Here is a 23,968-nt window from a genome sequence, read left to right as displayed (position 1 = left end):
GTGTCAAATTTATTAACACTTTATAATACAGTCTGTGACTAAGGATGTCATCCCACTTTATTTGAAATTACAGTGTAATTATATTTATTTGAATATATCGAAAGGTAGATACGCTAGAATAAGGACATAAAAAGTCAAGTTTTTAAAGGAAACAAAAAATTATACTCTAAGTAAATGCAACTAGCGCATGATTTCTTGATAATTTAACAGAAAAACTATTTTTCTCCATCTTACACCATAAGTACACAAAGGACAACTGAATAACACAAAACCCGTCACACATATCAATATAATGAATATTAAATAACAATGTAGGAGAATAAAGATGCAACAAAGCCAAGGTTAAGACACTCCATAATACAGCCTCTGTCCCAAAAAGTACTGAAAAATTACTTATGCACTGCTTGTATTTATTTACAGTATGGTTGTTTTAAAAACCTGACCTGTTACCTTCTTATTCTACTGTCTAAGTATTAGTAAATATACTTACATTGTCACTTCAAATACAATACACTGAAATTCCATTTAATTACATGGGGAATTACGCTATTTTAAGCTAAATAAGTATTATTAGTTATTCAAATAATTAATTATTAAGGAAAAGATTGACATGTAATCAAAATTACTTAAAGTCAGTAGGATACGTTTAATTGCTACCTTTGCTTTGTTATTTAGGTTGATTTTCAGGTCCAGCACATTTGAAAGTGAGAGTGTACTGCACCGTCTGTCGGCCAGAAGCTCAGAGTGCACACTTTGATATCAACAACTGTGTTTAAGAGAAAATATGTTTTTACCATATGAATGCAGGAGGACCCACCCAGAGCTACAGTTCATTTTTAAATGAGTTGCACATTGAGCTGATAGGCGCTCATGCGCAGAATCTATTAATAGTCTAACAAATAAATGCATAGATAAACTCATCAGTACCGGGGGCATGAGTTTGGAACTGTTTGCATTGTATGCAGGAGAAAACATCACAGCACTAAAACAAAAATAAGTCCATTGAAATACATCTATAAAACCTGCATTTTTACTGTCTACAACTTTATATGAATACAAACTCTTTCATGGTACAGTTTCAGTGTCAGGTGGTGGGAGAGCTTGTTATTAGCCTTTTTTTCAGACTCCGCTGGGACCTGTAGTAACCTGAAAGGTTGCAGAAATTCAACTGTTACTGGAAAACAGATTTCAAATGGACTCTATTAGCAGTGCTGTGGGTGCACTAGGTAACTCCCAGTGCATCAATGAGCATTAAAACACAGATGTGTACACTGTGGTAAGTCTCAGTGTAGCTGCTACTCAATCACAGGCTATAAATATACTGTGTATAACTCAAAGTGCAGTTTATGGATTTTGAAGAATGTAAATGTCAGAATCGAGCGTCCGCAAAAAGCGGTTATAGTAAAGGTCACTTCAGTGGGCACGATAAATGAAGCACGAATATTTAATGGCTTGGATAGACAAATGAAAACTTTAATGATGCCCAAATGAACAATAGCCGTCTTCTTTTAACATATATTTACAGCTATCATAAGTCACACACAACAGGCCTAATCTAAGAGACTCAAATCCATAATTCAGTGTACTGATACAGGCTGAGGTAAGTCCATACAGCAGTGGAAACAGTTTCAGTGTTCACTCTTGGCTAAACCCAGAATTTGGCACTGTAGTAATAACAACTAAAAAAGCACTAGCATAGTTTTGCACGTCCTTGTTGAGTCTTGCGCTACCTTTCTGTGGCTTATCCAGCAGGCTGCTTCTAACCAGCCAGTATATGAGGTGAGAAAATCAAAACCATTCTTAACTTAAACTTTTGTTCAAGGTCACCTTCTTCTCATATAGCAGCCATGTCTCCTGTGAATATGCTGAATGTGCAGGCCAGGAACAGCAGGCTTTGTGAGCAGACTGTGGTTGTGTGCAAGTAAATGGTGGATCTTGAAACCGCTGGCAATGCTCAGATATAAGTGTGCTCAGGTTTTCATATTATATTTTATCAGCCTTCTTTAATGCATCAGCCTTTGTTAAAACTGAGGCTGGTACAGAACAGGAAGTGTTGGTCCAAATATCCCCCAGTTGACCCCTATGGGCTAAAAAAGCAGGCTAACTTTGGTTCGCATGCACCCACTTAACAAACCAGCTTGATTTTTCAGACAATATGAAAACATGAGCACACTTATTCCCCCTTGACTTACAACTGACAACCAACCACACAGTATGTGTAACACAGAGCAATCCACAGTCTGACAAATCAGGGCTACACAAAATCAGATGTTGCTGCACAGCTAATAAGATGACTTCCTGTATCTGAGGCTAGCTAGCTTGCTTCCTCAGTGAGCAACATTGTTAACATGTGTTGCTGCTGGTTAACAGTGTGAATTGCTGTGCTGTCTTAACCAGGAAACGAGCCGATTTACTTTGTCTCCCTGCTTTGATTGCACTAAATGGCTGCGCTCAGAAAGGATGGAGAATTTCATTTCACCTGACATTACCCCGCGCAAATTTGCAAATTGTGTGTTTTGTTTTTATTCACCCCAAGCACACAGGTTGTGTTAACTATACAAATGCAGAAACATTTACCAAAATGATATTCACATGTCAATTCATTATAATGCTACTGTATTTACATATAACAGCAACAAAACGCCCGATCTCTTGGTCAGGTCTATGACCTTGAAGTCCTCAGGCCCCGGCCTGTGGTGGAGTGTCGAGCGCTCTGATGTGGACGCTGGGCAGAGTGAACCAGGCCAAAGGAAGCTCTCGTCCAGCGCTGTCGTCCTGGAATTTGATACTAAGGTAGAAATCTCCGGTGTAAAGGAAAAGCAGGGCACCCTCACATACAGTACTTTCGTTGGGTTTAACCTGGTGACAGAAAAGAGAGACAGCAGTAAGAACTGTTAGTGGTCACCTCGCTTTGATGATGAAGAGCAGACAAGTTCTCGTTCAGCTGAGAACGACTGCCAGAATTAAGCAGTTCTGCACATTCATGAAAGCGAAGAATTCAAGTATTCTTTCATGTGCTTTTAAAACTCTTTGTTCTGGCACAAGACGAATCCTGTTCAACAGCCTGCAGCTTGTTTAACATCAGAAATGAGAAGCGGTTATATACAAATACTGACTCTGAGGATCTCTTCAGAGCCAATAGAAATTTTTTACGATGAGAGTAAAAGGACCATGCCGTCTTTTGAGGCGTTAGGGTTGTTTTGCTAAGAAAAGTAGAACCTTTAGACTTTCCAGTGTGTTTTCCTCTGCGTCTACTTAGCCACTCAATTCTATTTAAAGTAACTGACAGTGACTTGTGCAATCGATCAACACAAAAGTCACGTCTGTCTCTGCCGTTCCCAGATGTGCAGCATATATGGAAAACTAAACTAAGAAGACTAAACTATGCCTCTTTCCAGAAATTATGAGCTTAAAAAATGCAATTACCTTAGTTAGGAATTACTGAGCCCATTACAATATCAGCTTAAACTCCTGTGATGTGACTGTGTTACAATTGAGTATATGTGACCTCTGCTGCAACGACCTATCACCATTAAGAATAGATTTGTATTTGCATATCTCAGGTCTTTGCTGGGAAACAACATGAATATAGAACTGTGGCTCTGACCGACCGTATCAATGTAGAAGGTGTTGGAGCCGATGAAGGTGACTCCGTCCTCCAGATCGTAGTTCTGGACTCCATTCTGATAGTCCTGATATGGCACCACGTTCAGAGCCAGGGGCCCCACTGAATTCTTGCTGCGATTGGTCAGTTTTACTTCCAGGCTCACAGCATCCCCCACTTTACAGTCGGCGATGACATCGCAGTCACACGGTTTCTTATTCACCAACACATCTTGAAACAAAACAGAACGAGGACGACAGAAAGGATCAGTATGGGCACACACACACACACACACACACACACTGTGACAACCGCAAAAGAAATAAATCCACACTGAGTGAGTTCAGTTCAATTCCTCTAAAGGTTGGCCACTGAGTCCTGATGTGTTCCCTATTTGGCTAAGGTGCAGGGGGAGACACAACGATTTGTTTTGAATAATGAGCTCAGTGAACTGAGCGCCTACACGCTCCGGGCAGGCTAAGAAGAAGATCGACTTCAAACGTGGGAGTTCAGGGGCTCCCGAAAAGATCACCTGAGTAATGACTCCTCTGAGAGTAACAGCAGTGCACGCACACACACACACGCACACGTGAAAACCACTTGTCATATACTTTCTAGTGTCACACCTGCGGCTGTGATAAACACTGAGTCAGAGCGGCTCAGTCTGTGTGACAGGCAGATGAAAGCTGAGCTCGCTGCCGCTGGTGCCCCGATCTGTTGTGTACAGTGGCAAGTGGGGAAGTATTAAGATAGGCAATCCAGCAGGAAGGCGGGAGAACGAGGATGGGTGTGGGCAGCTGAGGCTGTGCTGTCACTGCCAGTGAGAGAGAGCCCCAGGGAGGCTGGAGCTACAGGAGGGTGACATTGAGACTCACGTCTGTATTAAAGAACACACTTCACTCAAAACAGACTACCACCAGCACACACTGAGGGGCTATGAGAGCTTTTCTTCTCCTTCTTTTTATTATTTGTGTTCAGCGTCTGTCTAGACTTCATAGGATGCATATAGAGAAGTTTCTGGATCTAAAAAGTAAAGCTAACTTTAACTGGCTGAAGCTTGCATTTTTTCCGAGTGGCCAGCAGGGTGCAGCTCCTCTGGTAGCAACAAGAAGTCATTTTGTAGAAACAACATCGTCCTCCTCGGATCTATGACCTCAGTAGACACTTCTCCCTCTCTGGTTTAGTTCCAGCCCTTGCTCATCATGTTTTGCTTCACCCGTCTTTGACATTTGGACTCAACATACAATGTGAAACTCTTGTTATTGAAAAAAAAATTGAAATTTTATAATTTTAAGTACAAAAATTTGGCAAAATAAAAAGAAAGAACGCTGTAAGTGGGCAAGATTGTCATATGTTGTAATGATTATACTGAAAAATGCTGCGCTACTCTGCTGATATTGGACCAGGATTGGAATAAACAATCCACATAACAGTGCAATATCCTGCAAAGAAAAGAATTTTTGTAGTTAAAATGCATATCAGGTTAAAATAAATTACATAATTCTTTGTTTTTGCATTAATAAAGGTCCCAATCAGCCCAAATAACCAAGAGAAATTAAAAATGCATGCCATGAAAGACTTTGGGTCTTAAGAGCTTAAAGTGGACGTCCAAGATCTCAATGCAATCAATTAAAAATCCCATTATGATTATATTATTATTATTTAACTTTAATATAGCCCTGAGAGTAAGGCTGGATTATGAAGATAATATCATCAACTGTCTTTGTTTATTTTTTGCAATATTGTAGATTTTCCAGTTCTTACTAAATTTAGCTCGAGGCTTCTTCCACACTTTTTGTACCTTTGTAGTCTAGAATAAAAAGAAGTTTGTTTTGTTTCGAGTACTTATTGTTTTTATTCACAGCAGCAGATATTTCTTTCTTTAGAAAAGAAAGTGTTGACTTCTTTAACAGCACAGTGATCCATTCCCGCTCTAAACCCGGATCATTTTGTGGCCGCTCAAGCAACTGAGCTCGAACTGCAATGTGTTCTGCGTGCATTTAACCCCCATTACATGCACTGTCCCACCAATATTAATTTGATAGCTATGTGCATGTATAAATAATGCATTTCCCGGTAGTCAAACTACTTTGCCTTTTCCAGTACACGAACTCACTTAGCAGAAACTGCAGCTCTGTGATCCGCTCATTGTCTCTATACAGGCCTCTTCCTGCAAATACTTATTACATTGTGTCAAAACTAAGTAGGTTTAGCCATGTGGACGTGCACATGATCAAGTTTTCCTACAATGTACAGCAGAGATCTACTTGACTTGCTTGCTGTTATTCCAACACTGTAATCACCTCACGCTGTTGTGAAGAGCATTTGGAAAATTACGGACTTTTGCTCTTACTGGAAGACCTCTGGTGATGTGCGTGCACACACCCATCCATAAACACACGCACAAAACATAACTCTTTCATAGCCAGAAGCGCTCAGCCTATAGTGACACCTTTGCAAGTAGTTATATTTAGTTTGTTCAAAGTCTTGTTGCTAGGAGATGTGCAAATTATAGGTAGCCTACATTGACTCTAAAACTGGAAACAAATTCTTTCACATTAAAAGCGAACAAAAGAGGATGGTTAGTCTGTAATGAGCTGATGAACTCCCACACACGCGCAGCTCTGTCACACACACACCCACAGCCTGAACACTTGCTGCAGTTTCTCTACTCTGCCATCCTCGATTGCATATCAGCACAGAGGCAATCTTCTGACTTAGATAACCAACGCAGAAAAACAACAAGTGGGAAGAAAAAGAGGGCCACTGCTAAGAGGAAAATTCCACAAGAGTTAGAAATAGATGCAATTACCTATGATTATATAAAAAGGATTTCATCAAATTGGTAAATTAGCACATACAAGCAAAGTAAAAGCCAGCCAAGACGGGAGAGATCAAGGTCTCTGACTGGCTATGGCTCACTAGGCGCATCTGTAAACGTCTACGAGTCCCTCCAGCTTTTGAAAAGCATCTGCCGTGTTCTTCTTGTTGTTGTGCAGAACTGAGAGAACCACGGTGCGCAGTTTATCTCCAAAGCCTTCTGTTAAGTTCTGCATCGAGGTTTTATGAAGGCTGAATAAGCATGAGTTTCATCTCACAGGCTTTAAATGGGAAAAAAAATAATCCAGAACAAGTTAAGGAGAACACGTTTGTAATGAAAATCTGATTAAAGTTGAGTTTTTTTGTGTATCTATCTACACAGTCATTCAATCAAATCTATATGCACAGCTTCAAATTTCCAGGCAAAGTCTACGCCAAGTACACTTTAAATGATACCTTTTGTTATCAGTAAGATTTATGATTGTGTCTGAAATTATTTACCAAAGCTTAAGAGGAGATGTGATTTGTTAATGCGTATAGTCTTAGCTCTACACTGCAGCTTCTTCAGCTAATGTTAGCTTAAGGTCTCATCTCTGATATTTCAAAGTGAGAAACTTAAAACGCTGATTTAATATGAAACCCAAAGTTTACAAGTTTCGGACAACTTTCAGTAACTGTTATTTTTAACCCTTTAAAAAACTGCCTGTTCCCTGTTAAGCAGAAAAATGTTCATTATCGTCTCTTTAAATAGTAAGGTCGTGCTTGTGCTTCCACAAATCCTGTTTTTGTTTCTAATAAAACTTCAATTACAATGATCTGTGGCTGGAAAGCGATAAACCAAACTATTGCTTAGCTCTCAGATCCTAGAAAAAATGTGAAATAAATATCCTCATCTGAACTTCACGTCAGACCAGGCAGGAGGACGAGGGTTGGGTAGCAGCAAAGAAAATGAGGTGGTAAATGAGCCATAGAGCAGTTTGGCCAGCTGAGGGAATTACGCAAGCGAAAGACGCCACAAAACACAGATTAGGTAAAAGTCAGCATGAAGGAGGATTAAATATCCAAATGCTGCTCCAACAAGTGCTGCAGGAGCAACAGGTGCATCACAGGGGATGTGTGTGTTTTCTAAGAACTGACTTGGGAGAGAACTCAGCTCATTTTTAATGTATTGATTTGTTGGGTTGTGACGGGTTCATTAATAAACTCCAAGGAACGAGAGAAATTGATCTGTTTATTAATTTGGTGCCTGTGCTAACTTGTTACATAATATGTGTAACGCACTCACACACACTTCTGCCCAGATGCTGCTGGAGTTGGCAGAAGTGAAGCGCTGCAGCAGGCGTCGCCACAGCAACCAGGAAGGAAACAGAGAGAGAGAGACGACACTTTCTCCTGCGAGTATGAAAGCCACCGATCAAAACACAACTCTGATTAAACAAGCCTCTCCGCCCCTCGCAGTGTCTCTGTCACCCTTGAAGTAGGAGCGCAGGTGAAGATAAGGATGACGACCGACACTGGGTGATTTGCCAGTGTTTACTAGACTATAACGTGCGTCACCGCGGGTGTCAATACAGCTCATTAAGATTCACTCTCAAATACTGTGCAGCAACAGCGAGAAGAGGATGAGTTAGAGCCAAACAAATACAGATGTCACGTTCATCACACTGCGTGTAGGAAATGCTCGTTAAACACGGAGCGTTAACGCCGCAGAAAACTGATTACATCAGCGATATGTCGACAATGAGCGTGCATGCCTTTGTGGTGCAAGAAAAGCAATGGCGTCAAGAGAAGAGGCTTACAGTAATGCTAGTAATTATTAAAGCTAACTCCATATCTGAATAATAAATAGTACACTACAAATCGCTAAAATCAAGAACAATCAACAGTGATTTCTCTGACCTGCTCACGACCAAAATACCTCGCGTAAAGTAAAACCAGGCTTACTGGTGAGGCTTACTACACCGACAGTGATTTATCCAGCAGGATTAACATTAACAAAGAGTTGTGCTCTGGCCCAGATGACCAGGTCAGCAGAGTTTAACAGCTCATCCCGGACAGCGGCCGCTAGCAAGGCAGGGTCATTGATGAATGCTCCAACGGAGGCGGAGGATGTGCTTTGAAAGGTTGAGGTGTGCTGCAGTAAGTCTAAAAATAACCCACCAGCCTGTGATATTCCCCAAAGCCATCTGCCCCTTTTAGAATTATCCCCATAACAACGGCTCATTTGATATCTCTCGTCTTTCCATCAAATATTCCATCTGCTACAACGAAAAGATGATAGGAACCCGCTTACTTCAGGTGACATAAAATACTTCCACGTTAATCATGTTGGAGCAGGAGGCCAGTACATCTACAAGTCTGCTGATTTCGGGCCGTCCTGTGGCAACATATGCAGTCTAATAAGTTTGCGAAGGCAAATTTACTCGGCTATAAATTTGCTCTCATTGCAACATGTTTCTAAAAGGTCTGAGTAATCGCTGTCCATCTGTCCCCTCTCCTCAAAACCCAACACTGTATGTAATTATTAACAGTTAACAGAAGCAGATTTAAGAAGCTTCACCCTAAACAAGCAGACTTGCTCAACTCCGCAGCAGCAGCCTGTAGCAGAAAGATTGGGGGTTATGTTGCAGTTTATGAGCTTGGTAGAAAAATATTGGCTCGTCTCCACTCGGGACACCTTACCGAGGGCTGCTTCCAGCCTGTACGCACTCATCGCTGAGCACCACGACCACAGCAGCAGCAGCATTACTCATCCAAAGCGTTCGCTTTAATTCCCGACTGGTGGCTACGTGACTTATGTTTACCAAAATAATACTTCTCTCCCTTTTCGCCCTTGATTCAATCTCTGTGTTTTCCTCTTCTTGCTGTACTCTGCTGGCTCACTGTGTGCAGAGCAGCACCCAAGGTTGCCATTGTTTTGCATCCTTATTCTTCACTTTCAGCTGCACTCAAAAGGAGGATGCACAGGTTAAGATGATCATTCAAACCTTTTGAGACATTTAACAATTCCACCTATTGCTACACGTCAGAATACGAGTGGAAATAAGAGCGTGCTCTTTAGCGCTTCATATAAGTATCACATTAGATGTGAGAGGCTCTCTTGTATAAGAGAGAATACAGAAATGCCATGAATGAATATAAAAACAAAAATAGGCCAACAATGTAACTAGACTGGCTCATGGCTCTTCAAATGTTGTTTCATTTCAGCTAAAATCTGGTTTTAAGGTGCCAAAGCCTGCAGTGTCAACACAAGGCAGATGTCACCCAAAGTCCTCACAATGTAAAGACCCCATCCAAACAGCACCATCGACTAACATGCTCCCACCAGTGATCCTAACATGTAAAAAATATATAAATAAAGTGGTAACCTTCAATATTTTCATTCTGTTTGTTTTCCATTGCTTTCTAATTTCATTTGCCTTCCTGCCTGTATTGAAACAACCGAGGCATGATATAACGCAGCCCGCCTTAAGCACATGGTTCACACTTTACCAAATACTTGGATTTTTTCCTCAACAATTTTTTTCCACTAAACTGTGAGTGTGATAAGAGAAAATAACGCTTTAGCTCTAGTATCTTTGCTATACAGCAGCATCTCGAAATAAAACAGATCAATAGTGTGGGAGAGCAATAGTGAGATGGCTGTGTGCCATTACACTTTAGTGGCCCCATACTGGGATGACCTGCAAAAAAAGTCTTGACTTCCTGCCAGACCTAACTGTGGATAAAGCAGAATGATGAAACAACCCACAGCCCCCTTTTGTGACCTCCACAGCACATCCAGACACTGAGGAAAAACTGAAATTAGAACTGGACAGCTGTGGGATTCCTCAGAGGATTCTCTAGCAGTTTATAGAGAGAGTTAATAAACTGTAACAAGAGTGTGTGGGTATAAGTTTAGCTAACACTATTCTGAACAAGTGCACAGTGTACATATACCACCAACAGGTGAAGTAAATAACACTGTTTATTTCTTCACCGTGGCACCTGTATGAATTAGGGAGGAAGTGAAAGTTGACGTGTTATAAGCTGGAAAAATGGGCCAAGTTTAGGGATTTGAGTGAGTTTGACAAAGGACAGACTGTCCCTGCAGTGGTCAGTATCTATCAAAGGAGTCCAAGAAACGTCCAAGTGATAGAAATGTGGCAGAACACACAGAGCATCAGAGTTTGTTGTGCATGGCTGCACAGACACACACAGTCAGTGTGTCCACTGCTGAAAGCACCAACAATGGGTACGTGAACATCAGAACTGGCCCACAGAGCAATGGAAGAAAGAAAGGCGGTGGCAGTGTGATGCTTTGGGCAATGTTCTGCTGGGAAACCTCTGGTCCTGCCATCCATGTGGATGTTACTTTGACACGTACCATCTACCTAAGCATTATGTCACACCATGCACAGCCTTTCATTGAAACAGTGTTCCCTGATGGATGCGGCCTATTCAGCAGACCTAATGCTACAAAGCAACAACGGTTCAGAAATGGTTTGAGGAGCTAAACAATGACTTTGCATTGATTTGACCTCCAAATTCCCCAGAACTCAATCCAATCGAGCAGCTGTGGGATGTGCTGGTCAAATAAGGCCGATTCATGGAGACCCCACCGCATGACTTACAGGACTTAAAGGATCTGTTGCCTAACATCTTTGTGTTTGTGTGTTCAAAACAGATCACTGTCACTGTTAATAGGCTGATTGACAAGCATCCACTAAAGTATAGAAACAATATCTATTTTTCCCCAAAAAATGTAACTGTAAAATGGAAATATACACTATATTATCATTGATCCTTTACACTTGACCTTTAATAATATTCTCAGACCCACGATGGATGTTTAGAAAACTTGGTATAATTTGCTCAACATACAGAATCGGGTGTTATGCAAATACTTCAATGTAGGCGACAGCTCCGAGGCTCAGATCACAATCAGCTACAGAGATTTGAGTAAGCTCACATTTTTCTCACTGCACACGAACTGACTTCAGTTCCAGCTGATCATACACACTTCATGCAGTTTCCTCTGGAGCCACAAATGTCTTTATATGAATTCCATATATACTATAATACTCTGGAAGGCCTCAAACAGCATTTGTAATTTTGAGGGGGAAAATAAAATAAAAGTCCACAATTGGTTTGAGAGAAATTCAGCTTTCTCATGTTGATGCCAGCCCCTTGATAGACTGTGGAAAATATTTTTAAATGTGTAGGTTTTTATGTCAATTTATGTACCCATGTAGCAGCATTTAGATGGGATCCAAACAACTTATAATTCTCTTAAATGCCTGGTTGAAATGATGCAGCCCATTAGCTCTGCAGGGGTGGACTCTTTTTTTAACTGCTGGTTTTTTCCCAGTGCAGATGCTTGTATATAATTTTTCCAGTTGTGGTTTTATCATATGCTGAGAATTGGTTATGAAAATGCTTGTGTAGTCTGGAGCTTTAAGAGATAAACGCACTCTGTCCAAATCCCAATACAGCCTATAAGTTGAGGATAAAGTAAACTGCTTATTTGTACATTTTTTGTCAACTACCCATTCAGCAACCTCATTGTCAAAGACTCCGAATCACATCATCCTTCATATTTATAGTAGACATACCAGGCTGGGGGCAATTATTAGCTACCCCAACAGCAATACTGGTCTAACGTGTGTAGAAAGGAAGCAGCACTCCTACTACAACGTCATCTTTTCAGCACCTAAGAGAGAAGATCTTGGCAAAAAAATAACTTTGTTTACACTATGAAGAATTATTAGTCAAATACATATGTTACCATTTTTTTTCCACAGGAAATTAAGGTTCAACTTTATGATAAATGATTTTTCCTGCTCTGAGTTATATAGAAATAAACCACGCCTGTGCTTCTGGAGTAATTAAAACATGCAGTGTGCTAAAGAGAACACTATCATGAATGATAGTTTATTCTTAAATTGAGGAAAAACTGTGACTGATATGTATCCATCCATCTTTGTCTGTGTATCCAATTCAGGGTCATGGAGCTGCAAGAGCCTATTCCAGCAGCCATAGGACGAGAGGCAGGTACACCCTGGGCAGAATCACCACTTTAAAACCACCCAACCCCACTCACATCTCAGGACTGTGAGGGAAGCCAGAAAACCCAGAGACAACCTACACAGACATTGGAAGAATATGCAATCTCCCCACAGATTCAAAACAAGGACCAACTGAGAGAGACAATATGGAGAAAACCTAAATCCACAAAAGTTTTCCAAGAAGCTTGGAACAACCCTATATGCCAGGTACACTGAAAAACCCCCAACTCAACATCACTGTGACACTAGAACAAGTGTCAGAAAGCACTGGAGTCATTAAAAGTCATCCCCAAAGGACTATGATTGCTAAAGTTAGCAGTAACCTATTAAATAGTTGTAACAACATTTTTAGTATGAACCACAGCCACTGCACCTGAGCAACAAAGGAGAACACCCTGTAGGCCTACACTGAAACTATCTGGCTGTACACATTTTTATCTAGCCTTCTGCAGCTTTAACTTTGAGGACTTATTGTGCTACAGCGTGATATTACTTTTTGAACTCTTATTCCTCCCCTCTGAATATCTTCCCAGGAAGCATCAGTACACACTAGCAGGATATGAGCTTTGGGCTTTGGCTTTCTTTCCTGTCTTCTTTCCCTCTCACATATCCACCTGTAACCAAACAGCAATAAAACTGCCATGATCCAATTTTTCAATTTTCCATAAAATAATTTAGTGTGGCACTTGGCTTCAATTAGGCAAAAAAAAACACTTGATTGCAGACTACATTTGGGACTGATATCAGAAAACTCTGAATTAATTAAGGCCAATCATGTTAACAGCTCAGAGATGCACTCGCCTGATTGAGACAACACTTATGTGACTGCAATACATGCAAAACGACACCGGTCATGATATATTATCTCGAGGCGTCTTCGACCATTCTGCGTTACTCAAACTATTAGAAATGTAAATGTAAATTCATATTCCATGTGTCCAATGTGGTTTGGAGCACAATCAGGAGCACGCCTGAAGCTACTGGTCCATGTCTGAGGTGAGCTGGACAGAAGATAAGTGTTGAACAGATCCTTGCACTTAGAGTTTAAAGGCAAATCTCTGTTAATCACATATAGACAAGAAGTAATTGGGGCCATCTTCCCCCAGCAGACATCGATAGCTTGAGTGTGAAACAGGAAAAAGCAGCTGCTGCAATAAATCTGAAAATCCAAAACACTGATTTTAACACAACCAGAACGGCTTTTCTCTCTATCAGTGACCATACAGCACGACGGATTATACACTTACCAGATGACTTTCAATCATCAACTATTATTCATAAAAAAAAGTCTTAATGTTTCCTGTTCTCAAGCGATTTCCAAAAACAAGAAAATTCTCATTATCTGCTTTAAAACAAATTACTCCGACATCTATAAGATCCAACAGCTTAGATGCAGAGAAACAAACAAAAAATTCAAATTACAAAGTCCTGCTCTTATTCATTCTGCCCACTGTCACAATCCATAAAGTGACTCATCTGTGTACTGTCAATAATGAGACCATGGAGAGTGGTTGCCGATTTGCTGACTTAGATGACCGATTTGTTGTTTTGGGGGTTGGGTAGATAGCTAACCCTGTGGATTATAAACAAAACATCCGCATTCTGTTCATCCACAGGGTAGTTTTACAAGTGTTAAATCAGAGGCTACAGTCAGCAGCTGCTTAGCTTTGCATAAACACACGTAATAGTAGGAAACAACCAGGCCTTCTTCCCCAACATCAGTGTCAGACCTCACAAATGTGTCTGTGGTTAAAACCTCACATAAACACACTCCTGAAGCTTATAGAAAGCTTTTCCAGGAGAGGTGAAGCTGCTATAGCTGCAAAGAGTCGGCTTTGGAAGGATTAAGAATAGGATGCCACTCAAATTCATATGCGTGTGAAGGCAGAGGAGCGAATACTTTTGGCAATATATTGCAGCTTTTAGCTTTTGTCAACTCTGGTTTCTTGCTTCTTCTTGACTGTATTATTGTAACTGGATGTCATCTTGCTCACTGTTGTAAGAACAGATATCCCTGGGATGTGTGGAGGCTCATTTGGGTTAATAAATATCACAACTAGCCTGACAAGCACTCTTCAGGGAGTGCTATAACACATTATGATGATATAGTGATAGAATATTTAACTAACCTAAAAAAAGTGTATGATAATTTGATAACTGCAACCAATGCAAGCATAGTAGCATCACAGATTTGGGGGAAAAAATAAAAAAAGGTACACTGGGTGCTTTGGCCATGAATTAACAATTCAGCGATGTCTGCAAACACAGACGAGCACAACTGCAAACTGAAACATGATAAATGTGAGAACTGTATTGCATGACAATAAGGTTCATAGTCTCTGCACCATCAAATATTTGCTAACTGGGATGGTGTGGCATATGTAATTGCAGGGGACGTTCAGCACCATAAAGTATCTGCCTATTCTTCCACAAGCATAATCTCCAAAACTGGAAAACCAAACAAGGCTGCTGTACAATCGCTCGCTGAGCCAATTCTACCCTGTACACTGGAACAACAATATCAACAGGAGGTGGAGGTGTTTGTTTGAGGAGGACAGATTCAGAGTTGGGGAGTGGGAGAAGGCGGAGGCAGCAACTGTTTTGACTCATCTCCAGACAAATCAAAGTCATTAGCGAGCCTCCCCTGAGAGATTCGCTGCGTTCAGATCTAAACATGGCTGGTGTCATATGCCGCTCTGCACTCTTACTCTCATTTTCTTGGCTCATTACTCTGTGCCTCTCCTCTTAATATGTTCCAACCCTAATTATGCAAATGAATCCACTTTTTCTTCTTGGAGATACCTTCGGGCACCGTGGTGGAATTCCTGTCCCAACCTTACAGCCAATTAAAACCAGCTCAGAAAAGAAACCCGCACCGCTGTTTCGTCGACATCCACGCCGATCTTCGTTTAATAAGGTGAAAACCCCACTGACACGGAGAGCTTTCATGAGAATGACCTTGGAAATAAGGATATCCCTTGAAAGCATGTAAGATTCTAATTTTACGGACTTGCACTGTAAAACGTGTTATGGTGGTAAGTAGGGATGGGTACCGGTGTCCGGTGCCATGATGGCACCGGTTCTGACATAAACGGTAGTAACCAGACCGAAAAGCAGCGCACATTTCGGTGCTTTATTTCGGTGCTTTTTTTTTCCTGAGCTGTGATACACTTCTAGCCAATCATTTTACGTTTCCGAGGATAGTAGGCGGGTCCAGGTACATACGTTCTTTTAGAGCAGAGCTACAGATTAAAATGTCCAAGGCGAAGCGGTCAAAAGTCTGGCTGTACTTCACAGCAAAATATGCAAACTCAGCAGCAACAAGTGCTTTAAGCTGATACTGTGATACTGTCAAAGGAGGTAACACCTCAAATCCGATGAAACACCTGGCGACGCATAGCGTTTTTTTTTAAAAGCCCAGAAATGCGCCGTATTTGATAGCTTGCTGCGAGACCTCACACCGAGCGCATCTACTGTGCGTGGGTTGCCTGTTATCTGACCCGGAGTTAGCAATATCCCCCAAAAACCCCAAAGAGGAGAGTCCTGGCCCCTAGCCCTACCAGTGTATCAGAAATGATGAGGATGATGATGCAGCAGCAGCTGTTCTTCTCTGCGTGAGTAGCTTAATGTTGTTCGTGTTTAATTTACGTTGAGTAGGCTAACCACGTTATTACATTAATGCATGTAAGGTGAACTAGCAAACATCATCATAGCTACATGCGGCTGTCTTCTAGTTTGATGGCAGATACTCCCTTCACCCTGGCCAAAAAGGCTAAAATGACCAAAGAAAAAGAGGGAAACGGCTAAACATGAGAGGTTTTGGACAAAGTTTGTGTTTTTTCCATTGTTTAAGCACTGCTTCCAGCCAAGAGTGATACCATATATGCCCCATAGCTGCAGAAAAGGCTAACATTGTTATCTTTTTACAAAAACCAGCTGAACATGAGAGGTTTTTGGACCAATTTTGTGTTCTCCATTCTTTAAGCACCGGTTTGAGCACCGTTTGAGCACCGGCACCGTTTCAAAAGTACTGATTTGGCACCGGTATCGGATAAAACCTAAACGATACCCATCCCTAGTGGTAAGGAATAAAAAGGATCTGAGTTAAAAACTAAGGTTTAAAAGCAATTCTCTGGACATTTAGTACATATTACACTAGAAAGGCACAATGAAAATAAAATATCCTTCAAGCTGCTTCAAGATGACAGACGAGGTTTAAAAAGAAGGCAGGGGAAGCACCTCTGTTTCCCATAGTGCCTCGCTTTGTTTTTCAAGCTTGTCATCATGTGGGAGGTTGAAAGTGGTAAAAATTGCTCCTGATGACACAGATGCAGCAGTGACTGAAGAGGATTTCCCAGGCAAGAACCAAAGGGCTGACAGTAAAGGGAATGTTGTTTTCTTATGTATTTATTTTTTTAAAAAGGAGGGGGGGGGGGGGGGTGCACAAAAACATCCCTGCCTGTTCACCCACACACAATCTGCTGCTGCATGATGTCCCTCTTGCTGCTTTTTTGTTTCTTGAGCAGATAATGTTCCAAACAGAAACACTGTGGGGTACAGTACTTTAATGTAGCAATTATGTCATGGACAAATTAAACCCGAGGGTACATGCAATCCATGTAGGCTTTAAGAAACTACCAAAGAAAGAAAACATCACGTTTGTACAGGAGATGTGTTTTCCTGTGGATGTACAGAAACACACACACAAAACTATGCTTACTACTTCACCTTGTCACAGTTTACTGTACATCACATTCCATTATATCATTCCCCTGTTAAGTTCACCGTGTTACATTTTAACAGTTATATAAAATTTGAGACTATACACTACTAAACTCTCACATCCAATAAAATCAGTGTTATTGCTCAAACCTGTGTGCAAGTAGCAACGGCGCGACCTTAACCTGAAACCTGTTGTACGTCTCTGAGATGCTGAACCCGACTCCAGCCTTACACTGTTATCTCTGCCACTATCACTATCAGCATCATCGCTCAATTTTTGACTTTTCATTTCATTTATGGTCATTACTGTTAACTTAAGATTGATCACTGCTGCCATGTTTAAGATCGACTAAGCAGGAATCTACATAAATGTTTAAACTGGATTGATTAACTTTATCTCATCGAGATGATCTATAAAGTCTGGTATTTCCTGTGGACTGTCTGCTGTAAAAATGCTGGTATGACCTGACGTTCAGCTGTCTCAGTAAAAATAACTGAAAAGCAAAATTAAGTCTTCTCATTCACATAAATGAAGCACACTCATCAAAGGGAAAGAAACCAAGGGGTGACATGCATGGCTTTCTGGGTGAATTATCAGTGTGAAGAAGGAATTCTGAGGTAATGAGCTGTCAGTACCTCGCTGGGGGGAAATCACTATAGACAGCAGAGCTACCTGCAAGGTTATTATTTCCTCCACAGAATGTGTGGCAATCAATGTCTTAGAAAAGTTAGTTCAGTCACCTGCAGGGACATCAACGATTCAACAAGGACCGATACAGTAAATGAAATTGCAAATCTTCTCATTCAAAACTTGCACTACCATCCGCATTATAAACAAACTCCAACCTGCAGAGATTCTTATTTTCTAATCAAAACAGCCTCAAACATGGAAAAGTACTGGGTTTAAAGTTTGAGTTTGGCCAAAGCCCTCGTCTCTGTTGAGATCTGTTAGTGATGCTTCATTGCAGGTCTTGTAATGACTGCACTGTATTCCAACACATTTTAATTACCACCCTTCTCAGCACAGTGGAGATGAATGCACTTAATTTCAGATGTGAGACTGCGAGCCGGCATGCAAACAATGCTTATCAACATCATGTGTGACTAAAGCTGAAGAGGATGTAGATCTTATAATAGGGGACTGTTACTTTTATCACTGCATGACTTCAGACTATGGAAAGTGCATAATCTTTTGAAGAATTTTAAAATGATTGCAAGTGTACGTTTCTAGGATGTTATTGCCAGCATGCATCCACAGGACTAGAAAATAAAATTTAAAAAAAATAAGAGAATGATATTCAAAATTCATCCTATTAGACACAGAACTCGTTTTGGTTTCCATTCTGTTGAAGAAATTATAAAATCACAATCATGGAATATTAAGACTAGAAAGTAGTCCTCTTCTGTCACCGGTAAAGGGTCCTTCATCTAGCGTTAATTATCTTGCATGCATATTTTAAGGCATTATAAAAGGCCCGAATAGCAATAGAAGCACTTTTTCAGCCATACATAATGACAACTGGTATTTTTCATAGATTATATATGAATGGCTAGCAAGGTGCATCTAAAATTCTCTGTAATATTAAATTGAACTCAAATTTTGACTCCTGAAAAAAAATTAGAAAAGAAAACATCTTATGGGAAAAAATGGTCTGCTTACTTCTCAGGTTCCCACCTGTTATTCATACTAAAGCAGCTCTCATATATAATTTAAGCCATAATACAATAAAAATGAGTTACCTGGACAAAAAAAACCCAAAACAAACAAAGTTTGGTAGTTTTCATGAAAGAAATGTGTTATAGAGATCACATTTTCTTTTTCTGCCAGCTGGTAGGAAAAAAATGTAAAAATGTAATTAACTTAAATTTTTACATTGCACTAAGGAGGAAAATTACAACAGGAAAACTTCTTAAAAATAAACTAAACTAAAATAAAACAACATGCACAGCTAGTTAATAAAAGATGGTATCGTGACCAATATGCCTTTCTAATTAGTTTACACACTGCATGCACACATCAACAAAGTTGCAAACTAGCCATGGAGAATATAATTTTTGTACCTCTTGTTCAAACCAATGAAACAAGTACGAGGATCATTATTATCGTCATCTTTGGCATGTAATGATAAACCGATTGAGTGAAGTTTACTCAACATGATAAATGAAAAAAAAGAACGTGAAATTTTTCCAACAATCTAAAGACGGTCGAGCAGAATTAGCCAACACTAAGTTTCTAGACTAAGTTAAACCTCACTGGACAGCATTACATCACTAAACCAACCTCCACCAATCAACTTCCTGAAGCAGGTACCTGAATGCAGTTGCTCCATCAGTCTAGACTACCCCTCTCCCAGATCACTGTCAGCATGCGAAACTATTCATCCTCCAAACTCTTCCACTGACTGCACTCCATCTCCCCCTCTGTCACTTCTCAACTCCATCATTCCCCCTCATTAAGTGATGTGGGACGTGCTTGCCGTATCCATCTCCACAAGTCAAAGTTGATTCCTTCTTCCCACTCTTTCACATTAATTTGTATCCTCCACCTTGCAGCCCCTTCCTCCCTCATCCTTCATTAGCACTGGTGGCTTGCTCATTGTGATCATTCATTTTACTTTCCATTAGCTGTATCTTCTCTGTAAATATGATCCCTGCTTTGTTACATTTCCTGATTATTTTCTTTATGTAAAACCTGAGTGTTTATGCATTATAAAAAAAAAACGAGGTAAAGATTTAAGGATAGGAAAAGTAGCTTGAGGTGACCAACTAGACTGAGCAAATATAATTAGATTTTATTCTCAAACAGCTCTGGTGCAAAGTGCTCACTTAGATAAAAGGTTTGTACTGCACACATCCAACAATGCACCATGCCTGTTGAAAAATTAACACACATTACTTCCCCAACACCTGATTTTGCCAAGGCCAACAAAAAAGAAATAAAGAAGTTATTATTGCTTTATGTTAAATGCCACTGTTAAGTAATAAAGCAGTCAATTCCAAGGTATTAAGACAGGTTATTTATGCTGGCAAATCTTATGCATTTACTCAGATTTGAATATAGGAAAAAGTAATGAGTACTGGGGGCTATCAATTATCTCTATAGTAGACGAGTGAAGTAAACCACCTTCACAGGCCATCACAAAGGCCATCGAGAGAGAGCCAGGGGTGTATTAGACATCTTTCAATTCATGAGAGTTTCAGAATAAGACACGCGGCACTGTTACCTTATGCGTGATTAGATACTTGCAGATCACAGAAAAAAGAGATTTCAGTAATCTGAAGGCAGTTTGTTTAAAACAAAAAAGACCATTAAAATTGAGTCAGAAATAAAACAGGGAATTGTAAAATCTTACTGCACCTTGAATGGACCCCTGCAGGCACCATAATGATAAGCAGTGAGCTTTCAGTAATTAGTAATGAAAAGTTTTAAAATTTTAACTGTGAAAATAAAGACTTTGAAAAAATAAACCTAGACTTTGATAGCAATATTGTTATTATTCCAGCAATACTTTATTTATGCATTTATATTTCTGTTAATACTTTTCTATGTGCTAGTTTTCCATGTCGTGGGTGATGTCGGCCAGGATACAAAGAAGATACCAAAAGCTAAGTATTACTTGGTGACACCATCTGCTCACTGTGTATGAAAAATGCTCTTAGCCACTGTGGCATCATAAATCGATTTCTATTGATTTCTGGTCTTTGGATCCAAACTTTAGCAAACCGACCGCCACCATAGTTTTATGCCAGGACCAACCATGTTATCAGCTAATGCTACCTACATTCATAAACTAAAGGGGTGTTACATATACATACACACAAATTAGTGCTAAGTGACTGACTAATTGGATGGTCTGTACCACACAACCATAATCCATATCGTTTGTCAAATGACTCCATTAAAAATGGAAAAAGAGCCAACAGCAACAAAAGGGCCAAGCAGACAGCTGCCTGTGTTGGCACAGCTGTCTATCAAAGCTAATTTAAGTGAAAAATAGTCATATCGCCACCGAGTCCGGTCAAAATTCCATGTGCTGCCCTTGGCTGGATGATGAAAGACTGATGAGAAATGAATAAATCCCAGGATTAAAACGAACATGCATTATACAGTGGTGCAGCACACCCTCGCGTCCTTGACGTTAACACTTCGACAGAGGCCTCTGTAGATCGTTGTCTTGGATAAATTCAAAATTGCACCGCCACAAGGTCTCACAGCTCACAAAACAGAAGCTATAAATCTTCTTCTACTGTCAAGTACCATACAACATCTGGCTATTTATTTGCCATCTGTTCACGCACCAATTGGCTGTTGCAGCAAATGGGGGCTTGTTATGGCTATTGCTGAACACCTGTACAATTGAATGCAATCCAATTCAATGGCTCTGGAATAAAAGTGACATTCATAAAGCTTATTATACTCAATTTTTATGGTTTGTGACAGAAGCTCATTCGTATGTTTTCACTAGTTTCTTATTTTACTTCTGCTGCAAAGTCTGCCAAATCAAGCACGCAGATCAACCCGCTATGGTGTCCTCATGGGAAATAAGGGAGCTGCCAAAAGTGTGTATCCACTAAGTGCATTACAACTATACTGAAGTACAACATTTAGCTGTTTTCTACTGTCAAGAATGTGATTTTGGTCAAATATGAAAAAGTCTGTTCCTAATAAAGAAACAGCAGCCAACAACAACAACAACAAAAATCTAACCATAAAAATGGTGTGATATTTGACCTCTGACCTCACTGTTACACTTTGAATCTGCCTTTCTTTCAAGCTGACCCAAAATACGCTATATCTTTAAAAAAAAGTACTGTCAGGAGAAAGAGAGAGCAACTTAGTTTGAAACATGCTGTAATATAATATGATAAGTTATTCATGTCCAGTTATTTACACATCAGTACCTATTATCCATTACCTACTTTTATATAATGTTTAAATACAAATTCCCTTAAAAGTAAACACTGCACAGAGTGAGCTGGGCCCTCTGAGTGCTTCTTGTATAATTATTGTGAAAAAGCATAAAGTGGCAGTCGATGTAAAGTCACAAATACATGAGCAACACACAACAGTATGAATCCACCTCAGCAAACAAACTAATTTAATTTAAAAAAGCAGTTTACTTTGCTTTAAATAAATAAATTTAAAAAAATGTTAATCTCTTTTGCCTGTTGTCTCTTTATACACAAACAGGATGTGGTCAGTTCCAGGTTTGCAGTGTAGAAGGAGACTTGTGGCTCGAGCTAGCTGACTATTGCAATCCCCTCGTCATTTTTTCTTATTACCAAACTGATCAAAAGAAGTGACAGACTTATGAATAATATTCTTCCAATTTATTACATGATCTCACAGAAAAATCAAAGGACTTTGTCTGATAATTTTTGGCAGTGATAAAGCATCTGAAGAGTAAATGCAGAAGGTTGACTCGTACTCCAATGAAGAGCGAGTGGACGGTAACTCAAGATGCTTGAGCTCGAGGAGGTTTAACAGGCCAGCTGAGCTCGGCTGCTTCCGTCCCCCCCATCAGAACTTTATTGTCTAAATGTCAATAGAAGGTTAGCAAAATCTTGTTAAGGAGTGAATATCAGATGCAATTATACAAGGAGGCATGAGCAAAACCTCTGTGGCTCTCATCCAAGGTCTAATTAGGCATCAGGTTTGTGTGTGTTTGGTATAATTAAGGGGTAGAGGAGAGGCTGTGTCACTGATGAGGACCAAGATCAGAGCACCAGGCACAACCTGTTGATAAAGAACACTAATCAAAAACACTTCAGTATTTTATTTGGCTAATTTGAAGCAGAGAATTGTTATTGCAAAATTAAAGTGTGTGTGCAGATGCTCACTTGTTTAATGAGTCCAGGATTCTTAATCAAAACATGTAAATGTCCACTGTTACACAGGGTTGGGAACCGGAATAAAGTGGTCAGGGGTCGTTATTCAAACTTTAAATAAACATTTTATGAAACTGAAAATTCACTTAAAGTTAGACTCATGATTATTGGAAACAAGTCTTTTTTTAAGCCCATTTTACTCCCACGCCCCTCGATTCAACCCAACACACACTGTAAGTGCTGCTTCACAAAAAGCTCAGACTTCTAAATTAATAAAATAATAAAAGGAGGGCACCAAGTTACCAAAATGAATGATTTATAGATTTTTGTAATAATAAATCAAGTCTGGAAAGACACAAAGAAACGCTGACACTTTAAGTGGTCCAGGCTGAGGTCTTTGAGAAAAACTGTAACTTAATAGAGTCGGTGCAGCTCTGAACAACCTTTGAACTTCACTGGCACAAACACTACTCTAACATTGTGTCAGTCATTCTAAATCAAAGAAGAAATATACGTTTGCACATATGAACTTTATTTTTAGGTTTTTTAAGGAAAAACAAAAACCACACTCATCTCAGATATGATACATTATTTGTGGATTCAATGCTCAAATGACTCTAGTGCGAGTTAGAAATGATCAAAATAACTTTCATTAGGCTGAATATTATTGGTGCTTGTATGAATACTGTACATCAATTCCCTTACAGGATATTAAGTAAGGAAAATACTTGTGCATGTATATTTCATCTGTATCTCTTCTTCAGTGGTAGCCCAACGACACCATTCCTGTATTTGGCACTGATATGTTGAAGCAGAGCAGAGGGGTGTCAGTGCAGACAAAGAAAGAAAAAATTACCATACAGCCCATGTTCTGCTGGGTAAGAAGATAAGAAGAATCCCAATTCTCAGTGAAGATTCCTGCTGTGGTTTTCTCTTCTCACACAAA

At 39.9% G+C, this 23,968-nt stretch overlaps 1 protein-coding gene across 3 annotated transcripts in view; it reads right to left on the bottom strand.

Moving 5' to 3' along the window:
- Positions 1-1,452: 1,452 nt before the first annotated feature.
- trappc9 (trafficking protein particle complex subunit 9) overlaps positions 1,453-23,968 on the bottom strand; it is a 235,097-nt gene continuing 212,581 nt past the window's right edge. For all 3 annotated transcript variants that reach the window (XM_085445318.1, XM_085445320.1, XM_085445319.1), the window contains 2 exons: positions 3,612-3,835; positions 1,453-2,859 (listed from right to left, as the gene is read on the bottom strand). In XM_085445318.1, coding sequence (XP_085301444.1) covers positions 2,680-2,859; positions 3,612-3,835 — 404 coding nt within the window. In that variant the 3' untranslated portion in view covers positions 1,453-2,679. The remainder of the gene's footprint in view (positions 2,860-3,611; positions 3,836-23,968) is intronic.

Source organism: Copadichromis virginalis, linkage group LG22 (assembly GCF_057382275.1).
Source record: "Copadichromis virginalis isolate Kocher_CV1m ecotype Utaka linkage group LG22, C_Virginalis_male_GT1.1, whole genome shotgun sequence".
Lineage (NCBI taxonomy): Eukaryota > Metazoa > Chordata > Actinopteri > Cichliformes > Cichlidae > Copadichromis > Copadichromis virginalis.
This window is presented reverse-complemented; position numbering and strand designations above follow the sequence as displayed.